This window comes from Mobula birostris, chromosome 12, assembly GCF_030028105.1.
Source record: "Mobula birostris isolate sMobBir1 chromosome 12, sMobBir1.hap1, whole genome shotgun sequence".
Lineage (NCBI taxonomy): Eukaryota > Metazoa > Chordata > Chondrichthyes > Myliobatiformes > Myliobatidae > Mobula > Mobula birostris.
The window spans coordinates 45,645,013-45,654,705 of NC_092381.1; the positions used below are offsets into that span (position 1 = coordinate 45,645,013).

General features: G+C 42.3%; 1 protein-coding gene across 2 annotated transcripts in view; it reads left to right on the top strand.

Annotated features, from left to right (window-relative positions):
• Positions 1-8,886, top strand: part of LOC140205881 (fizzy-related protein homolog) — a 47,758-nt gene extending 38,872 nt beyond the window's left edge. For both annotated transcript variants that reach the window (XM_072273720.1, XM_072273719.1), the window contains 2 exons: positions 3,436-3,528; positions 8,247-8,886. In XM_072273720.1, coding sequence (XP_072129821.1) covers positions 3,436-3,528; positions 8,247-8,288 — 135 coding nt within the window. In that variant the 3' untranslated portion in view covers positions 8,289-8,886. The remainder of the gene's footprint in view (positions 1-3,435; positions 3,529-8,246) is intronic.
• Positions 8,887-9,693: the final 807 nt, after the last annotated feature.

A 9,693-nucleotide genomic window follows, 5' to 3' on the forward strand; every position in this document is an offset into this window, starting at 1 on the left:
AGTTCCCTGGCCCCAAACATGTTATTTTCACAATGGATGTCCAGTCCCTACACACCTCCATCCCCCACTAGGAAAGCCTCAAAGCTCCCCGTTTCTTTCTGGACACCAGACCCAACCAGTTCCCCACCACCACCACTCTCCTCCGTCTGGTGGAACTGGTCCTCACTCTCAATAGTTTCTCCTTCGGCTCTTCCCACTTCCTTCAAACAAAAGGTGTAGCATTCGCATGGGCCCAGCTAAGCCTGTCTTTTTGTTGACTAAGTGGAACAATCGATGTTCCACACCTACATTGGTATCACTCCCCAACTTTTCCTACGCTGCATCGAGAACTGCATTTGTGCTGCTTCCTGCACCCATGCAGAGCTCGTCGACTTCATCAACTTTGCCTCCAACTTCCACCCTGCCCTCAGAGTTACCTGGTCCATTTCCGACATCTCCCTTGCCTTTCTTGATCTCACTGTCTCTATCTCTGGAGACAGCTTGTTTACTGATGTCTATCATAAACCCACTGACTCTCACAGCTACCTGGACTATACCTCTTCCCACCCTGTTACTTGTAAAACTGCCACTCTCTTCTCTCAATTCCTCCATCTCCGCCGCATCTGCTCTCAGGATGAGGCTTTTCATTCCAGAACGAAGGAGATGTCCTCCTCCTCCAAAGAAAGGGGATTCTCTTCCTCCACCATTAACACTGCCCTCAACTGCATCTCTTCCATTTCACACACATTTGCCCTCACCCCATCCTCCCACCACCACCACCAGGAATAGGGTTCCTCTTGTCCTCGCCTACCACCCCGCCAGCCTCGGCGTCCAGCATGTAATTCTCCATAACTTCCGCCATCTCCAACAGGATCCCACCACCAAGCACATCTTTCCCTCCCACCCCCCCACCCACTTTCTGCTTCCCACAGGGATTGCTCCCTATACAACTCCCTTGTCCATTCGTCCCTCCCCACTGATCTCCCTCCTGGCACTTACCCTTGCAAGCAGAACAAGTGCTACACCTGCACCTACTTTCTCACTACCATTCAGGGTCCCAAACAGTTCTTCCAGGTGAAGCGACACTTCACCTGTGAGTCTTTTGGAGTCATGTACTGTATCCAGTGCTCCCAGTGTGGCCTCCTGTGTATCTGAGAGACCCAATGTAGATTGGGAGACCACTTCGCTGAGCACCTACGCCCCTGCTCCATCCACCAGTAAAAGCACAATCTCTTCGTGGCCACCTACTGTAATTTCACTTTCCATTCCCATTCCGAAATGTTCATCCATGGCCTTCTCTACTGTCGCGATGAGGCCACACTCATGTTGGAGGAACAACACATTGTATTCCATCTGGGTAGCCTCCAACCTGATGGCATGAACATTGACAACTTGAACTTCTGGTAATGCCCCCATACCCCTTCACCATTCCTCATTCCCATTCCCCTCTCTCTCCTTTTCACCTCACCTCCCTCTGGTGCTTCTCCCCATGTTCTTTCTTCCATGGCCTTCTGTCCTCTCTTATCAGATTCCCCTTTCTCCAGCCCTTGAATCTCTTTCACCAATCAACCTTCCAGCTCCTTACTTCACCCCTCCCCATTCCAGTTTCACCTTGTGTTTCCTCCTCCCCCCCCCCACCTTCTTACACCAAATCCTCATCTTTTTTCTCCCGTTCTGATGAAGGGTCTCAGCCTGAAGCATTGACATTGGAAGTCTTTTCCATTGATGCTGCCTGGCCTGCTGAGTTCCTCCAGCGTTTTGTGTGTGTTGCTTTGATTTCCAGCATCTGCAGATTTTCTCTTGTTTGTGATCTAAAAGACTGACTCTGCTTCTCAGTTATGATTATTTTCAACATAAAAGGCTTAAGTTATTTCCAGGCAATCCAAAATGGTACTTGGCTTAATTGACTTGTAATAACACATTGTGGTGTTCAGTTCTTAAACTTGTGTGCCTATTCGCAAAGTGATTTCTATTCTAAGTTGCTTAATGTTCATTGATGTGTATTTTGATTGAAAATGTTAGATATTATGTGTGAAATGAATATCTGTTGTAGGAGGGATATTTGCTGTCATAAGCTTTCATCTGTTACATGTAGTTTTATGTAAAAGGTTACTTGGCACAAAAGTAAATCATGTCATTGTAAATTTTATTTCTCTCACTCCCTGGCCCTTTCTCTATTGCATTTTTTTAATATAAGACAGAGGAGCAGAACTAGGCCATCTGGCCCATCGAATCTGCTCTGCCATTCAATCATGGCTGTTAGTTTTATTTTCTCCTCCTCAACCCCATTTCCCAGCCTTCTCCCCGTAACCTTTGATGTCATGTCCAATCAAGAACCTATCAATCTCTGCCTCAAATACACCCAACGAGCTGGCCTCCACAGCTGCATGTGACACAGTCCACAAATTCACCACCCTTTGACTAAAGAAATTTCTCCGTATCTCTGTTTTGAAAGGGTGCCCCTCTATCCTGAGGCTGTGCCCTCTTGTCCTAGACTCCCCCACCATGGGAAACATCCTTTCCACATCTACTCTGTCTAGGCCTTTCAACATTCGAAAGATTTCAATGAGACCACCCCCCCCCATGAAAAGATAAATGAGGAAAACAGTTGACTTCACAGTTGTCTTTTCAAACTCCTGTAGCAGCTTTGTTTCCCTGCCTTGTTTATAGGCAGAGAGCAATCCATCCCTAAAATTAATTCTGAATGAATGATTTTCAAAGCAGTTGGTGTCCAGGCATGGATTCTGAAAACAACCAGCAGAGGGCACTCTATCAGTGAGCAACAGGCTGTTTGACAGTGAGACTGAGTCACAATAGCACTTACGTTAATGTTTTTACTTTTAAAATCTTCTTTTTCCCCACTTACGCTTAACTGATGTTTATTTGTCTCAAGGACTGAAAAGAATATATTTTCCTTTTCACATTCCAGTTGGTAATCTGATGTGAGATTCTTCCTTCTCACACAGCCTGAACAATTTTGTTTAAACAGTGGGTGAACGAGCATTGCTTCATTTAGAGAAGTATTGGAAATGGTGTTCTCCCAGAACTGATGCAGACTCCAGTCACATCTATCGGCATGGCAGAAACTTAAAATATTAATTAATTTTATATTTCCAAAATTGATCAACATAAATAAGCAATTCATGCTATATTGAAATTAGAAGAAACAGATAAATAATTTGAGAAAATCTGCCATAAGGTTGGTTTCCTATTGCTACAGAAAGCAGGTAATAAAACAGCATCCCTGAGGCATAAACCCGTCTTGCATATCCTTATGCAGGTATATATCAGTCTTGTATATACTGTACCTATCCAACTTTATGAGGCAACTTACAGATCTAAACTTCAGGAGATCAAGTTGTTTTTCTGAGTTAGAGTCACGGTGGGACATAATATCTGTGGATTCGCATTTTCCACTTAGTGTTGGTAATAAATTTCCCTTTCATTGATCTTTAGGCCATATCACCAGATGGCGAGGCAATCGTGACAGGTGCTGGAGATGAAACTTTGCGGTTTTGGAACGTTTTCAGTAAAACCCGTTCTACAAAGGTATCAAGCACTTTAGTGTTATTTGCTAGCAGAGTTGTGTTGTAAACATTTTTTTAAATTTTATTTTAATTTAGCTGTACAGTGCGGAGCAGTGCTTTATGACCCTTTGAACCAAGGTGCCCCAGCAACCCCCAACAAACCCGATTAACCTAACCTAATCACAGGACAACTTACAATGATGAATTAACCTTCCCGGTACATCTTTGAGCTGTGAAAGGAAACCGGAGCACCTGGCGAAAACCCACCCATTCCACAGGAGGACGTACAGAGACTCCTTACAGAATGGTGCCGGAATTGAACTCTGAACTCCGTATTGCCCCGAGCTGTAATAGCATCGTGCTAACCACTATGTTACCGTGGCACCCAACTTGATTGATTTATAAATAAACGTGTTTTTAGGGAAAAGCATACACTTTGGTAACTAGTTATTGAAAAGATGTTTTTAATTTCCCATTGCATATTCTTCAACTTGTGGGCATGTGGCCAAGTGGTTAAGGCATTGGACTAGCGACCTGAAGGTCGTGAGTTTGAGCCCCAGCCGAGGCAATGTGTTGTGTCCTTGAACAAGGCACTTAATCACACATTGCTCTGCGACGACACTGGTGCCAAGCTGTATGGGTCCTAATGCCCTTCCCTTGGACAACATTGGTGTCGTGGAGAGGGGAGACTTGCAGCATGGGCAACTGCTGGTCTTCCATACAACCTTGCCCAGGCCTGCACCCTGGAGAGTGAAGACTTTCCAGGCACAGATCCATGGTCTCGCAAGACTAACGAATTCTTCAACTTGTCATTTATTTTTGCATCAATATGATTATAACTTGTTTCTATAATAGCACTTCAGTCTAATTTGGGATAAGTTATTAAAGGGGAAAAAAAATAATCCTGGGAAGTCATTACTCCGTTCCCAATATTTTGAAATGAATTAACTCCTCCCCATTTCAAACTATCTCTGTGTACTTGTGATTTCTGCCGTAAGGAGACATTTGTTGTTTCATATGGCAGGTGCTTTTCTCTTCATACTTCTAATTGTTTTTTGTCAAGCCGCTCCTCCAGCTCATGGCCCCAGCCATGGACCACGGCAAAGCTGTCTTGGATCTTGGTGAGGGCATGTTTAGTCCAGGTGGAGGATGTCCTGGGTTGGAGCACCACAGGGGCAAGCTGGGATTTGTCGAGCACTCCATCAGTGTAGTGCTTGTACTGTTTTGGCATGTCAACTTCTGAATCTGTTTGCAGCTGTCCAGTTTTTCCTGGTAGCAGTAGTAAATGCCGGGAGGAGTGAGGTGGGGTTACCGATCAGATCTTGGGGGGGGGGGGGGGGGGTGCACATTGGTGTGCCAGGATTGGTGCCATTCATTGTGATCACCATAGGAGTTGAGGTTTTTCAAGTTGTAGAAAGGTTTTCAGGATTCGAATCGGAAAGTTGGAGGAGCACTTTCGATGGGTTTACAAACTGGAATGTTGGATACGTTTGTAGAATTTTGCTGAAGCTGCTCTCCTGCGGATCTCCAGGGGTGCTATTCCGCTCATTGTTGGGAGCTGTTAGACCAGTGTGGATTTTAGGGCTCCTGGGATTATTTTCATAGAACTAATCAGCTGTGTATGGATGATGTTTGCATGGGCACTTCTCTCCCAGGTGGGTGTGCAATATTCGGCGGCTGAGAGACATGGTGCTAGGCTAGATGTTCGTAGGACTGACTTTAGCACCCCATTTAGTGCCTGCTATCTTCCTGATTGTGACCATTCTGGATTTTAGTTTCTTGCAACATTTTGAAGGTGGATCTTGTATGAGAGAGTTCAGTCTAGTGTGACTCCTAAGTACTTTGGGTGTGGATTGTTGAGTAACTGTCATTTAGTTTGATATTAAGTTTAAGTTTGGTAAGTTGGTTGTCCAGTTGAAATATAGAAGTTGCTATTTTGTTGTCATTCATATCAGGTAGTACTTTGTGAAGTAGTTGGATAGGGAGTTGTTATCTTGGCTAAGAATTTTCTCAATGGATTTGACATCATTCAATAGGAAGGCTATAGCCCAGTCATCAATGTATCTAACATTAGCAGATTTGGTTTCAGGGAGATCACTGAGGTACAGTTTGAACAAGGTTGGAGCAAGAACTGACCCTTGGGCAATGCCATTGTGGAATTACGTAATACGACTGGTGTCACTTCCTAGGCTGGGTGCCCAGTGATGAAAGACTGGGTGCCTGTCATTCGGTGGAGGAGATGTAGGATGTTTTTACATTAAAACTAGCTTTAACATTAACCCTTGGTTCCAAACGGTGTAATATGCAGCAGTTAAAGTGATTGAAAATTGCTCCAGTTTTATTTTTGAGTTCAAAGCCTGATTTGATGTACGATGTGAGTGCGAGACCTTGTTCACTTATATTGTGGTGATGTCTGAAGCCAGCTTGTTCAATATCTATGTCAGGATCTATCAGAGATAATATTCTGGATAAAATAACACACCAAAGAAGTTTGTAAGTACAACAGAGGAGAGAACTTGGCCGGTAACTTGCTGGATCATCCGCAGGCTTTCCTGGTTTAGGTATTGCAATGACTTTGCACACTTCCAGGTGTCAGGGTATTTTCCTTTTGTTATGACATCAGTGAAAGCACTAGTTAGCCACTTGTTACTCCCTTCTCGGTGATGTTTCAGCATTTCTGGATAGATATCGTTGATGCCGGCAGCTTTTGCTGATTTAGTGTTTTGCAGGGCAGATTTTACATCAGCTGGTGTTATTGGAAGTGTAGGTGCGTCATCTAGTGAGCTAATGCAAAGTTTTTGGTATTCGGATCTGACTTATGTTTTGAACTTGTGATTAGGAGTGTGTGTTCTTCTTGGTCTGATGTATTTTGCTACTGTGTCTGCACCGACTGGATAATTAGTTTGTTGCTTTGGTGCTGTGTTTTTTTGAGGAGGGTTCATGTAGGAGTGAGTGGGCTCCATGTTTTCAACAGTTTCCATCCATCTATTTTGTCTGTCGTTACGGAGTGATTTGAGGAGATCATTAGCTGTAGTCATATTGTCTGTTGTTTTAAACCCTTGAAATAGTTCTTCATTTTTTTTAGACCAACAAGGAATGTATTCTTGTTGATGGCCTCTCACTATTGCCTCTTTCGCGCAGTTCAGCGTGAGTCTATGAAATGGGTGGAAAGGTTTGGTGGTGGGCGATATTCTGCTGCACAAATTGTCGACTCGCGAGGTGAATTTTTCCCAGTTTGCTTTCCTGAAGTTCCATCTGGGTTTTGGGCAAGAAAGTTGAGTGGGTATTTGGGATCCGTCCATTATTAGCACAGGTCTGTGCTTTGAGGAAAATCACCAAGGATTTCTTGAGTAGCTGGTACATGTTCAAGTTGACTGTTTGTTGTTACAAAACAAGTTTGGTGTGTAATTTTGTTGCCATCTAGCTGAAAAGAATGTGTCTTTATCTTTAGAGTCACATGGTAGTTGAAGGTCGTTATTAGATGCCCAATGACTGATTGCTTCTCCGGCTGAGCTATTTTTTGAGAGACACTAACACTTATATTGCACCTTTCTCAACCTCCATTTGCCACATGGCTTCACACTAAATGGAGCAATTTTTAGAAGTCTGGTTATCTAATAGAGGAAGCCTTTTTGCAAAACTGCTTGTACTAAGGTCTGACATCAGCCATTTCTCAAAATCCAGAATTTTCTGAAGCAGTGCTTTTGTTATATATTCCCTAGTAACCTATTGCATATACTGATTGTCAGTGAGGCCATGTGTACTGCAGTACACATTCCACATGTAAACTGCCCTTGTGCAGCCAAGTACTGCTGTTTTGTTAACACTCTGTGAAAGCTAAGGATAGTTTTAGATGAAGCCAAATGCATAAAACTACAACAACTTCACAGAACCGTAGAAATGTTTCAAGAATACGTGCTAGGCCTTTACAGATACAGTATTAGTGTTAAATTTTCCTAGTAGGCTAAAAGAAAGATTAGTTGGACATAATATACTTCCTTTGAAATTAGTTAAAGGAATTAGCTGCTTTATACATCAGCAATTGCCTTTCTCCTTGAACGTCCCATTCTCAGAGCAGAACATGGGCAACACATGGACTCGATCTACCCAACAGCTTCAGCCCTACCCCCTGACCCTTTGTTCTTCGCCTGAGATTTATTCCCCTCCCACTCTGCACCCACTAAACTATTGAATACTGAACTACGTTCTTGCCCCGCTATAAGCTGACAGTGTAAATGTTTCCTGGCCATTTCAGACGTACTTTCATGACTCTCTTGGTTCTCTGATCTTTAAAAAATTAATGGGATTTGTTCAGGTGTTGGTATTTATACGCCTAACTCCAGATTCCTGAACACCTGCTAATCCCAGAACTGGTGATCATGCTTACCATCATCTTTACACTAAATAGATTCCCTTTCTAATTTTCCCCCTCAGTTTCTTCCATTCATCCCTTTTTTTTTGACCAATTGTTAAAATTCCTCTCCTCCACCTGTCTTTTATTTTGCCAGTTCTGTAAATTGAATCTTTTTCATGCTGGCTTAATAGAAGTTGTTGGAGCGATACACAGCAAATCAATAAAGTTGATACACTTGAATTTAATTTTTAATTATGTTAGATTTTATCTGTAGCTTTATTGAATTGCTGCCTTGTATCCAACCTTAGTATATGAATGTGAAGTTTGTGCATGCATTAGATGTTTCTTGAAACAGTTAATTGTTTGACTTCTCTTTTTTTTTTCAGGAATCCAAATCTGTCCTTAACCTTTTTACAAGGATACGGTAAAACTGAAGAACACTGATAAAACAGACTCCGTTATCCCCAGACGTAAGCAGCAGTAAAGTTTATCAGAGCAAACATCACCCCCTCTTCACTGTTTTTGTTCGAGTGGTCAATGCACTTTAACTTGCAGAGATTTGAAGCTGATTGGACAGGAGAATGTTGGGACGTATCTCAACATGGATGGTGAAAGAATTGAGAAGGAGTTTGATGTTAAGGGAAAAGGTTCACTTTATATGTATCTTTGTACAATGTGTACAGAAACTATTTATTGGACTAAGGATGACATTTTGATGCTGTATTAATGTTTGCATGAAAATGGGAGTGTAGAGATGGATCCAGATTTGTTCAGTTCTTTTGTATAGAGAAAGCATGAAAAAACACATACCTGAGGTGTATCTTCAAAAAATTGAAAGGAAGGTATATTTTTTTTATTGCTTTAAATTAATCACTCCATTCTATGTGATTATTTAACAGTATCTGCTTCTAGAGCTGAGGAATTTCATTTTCTGTAATTTACATTGCACTTATGAATCTTGTTCTGTTGGAGTAAAGTTGCTATGAATGGGATCCATAATTAAAATATTTAACATGTAAGTTTAAATTGTTTATTTTATAATGTGTCTTTATTGAAGAGAGCCAACAGTTTGAGACCTGCTCTGAGTTAACACTCTATATATGCCATCCTAGCATCATTACTCTAGAAAGCTTCAACTCAACCTCGTCATGGGTGATTTTTTACTTTTGTGTTCCAGATTTAATTGCAGTGTTTGGTGATTTGAGCTAGCTTGTTTAAAATGTGCCATTACAGTCTACCTACCTCTTACCCTATTGGAGCAAGTTGGCTAACTACCAGTCATTATTGCAGACATTCCCACCTCTCCTGGAAGTTCCAGGAGTCTCCCACATATTGATAGTGACTCCCTGATGTCCGCAAATTATATACAATATCCCGGAAGTCAATTTTTTTTGAGAGAGAGAGAGAGCTCCATGGCAGAGTGTTCCAAAAAAAGAAAATATAAAACATTCATCACCCCAGACTACACTAAAGTGTACCCCTGCCTAATAGGGGTCAAAAATAATGACAGTTTTGCTCACTGCACTGTTTGCAACGGTGACTTTTCTATTGCCCATGGTGGGTTAAGACTGTAAAAGACGTGTTGAGGTGAGTTTAACAGGTGTCATTCGTTCATTAGCATAGCCAACATTATTTAAACTAGCTGGCTAGCTGCTAACGAGCTACTCTATTGCAGATATCCCACCTCTCCCGGAAGTCTCCCGCAAATTGATGATGCTACCTCCCTGAAATGAGTTTTTGCAGGGTGGGATGTCTGTTATTGGGTGGCATGGTAGTGTAGTGGTTAGCACAGCACCTTACAGTACAGGCGACCCAGGTTCAATCCCCACCGCT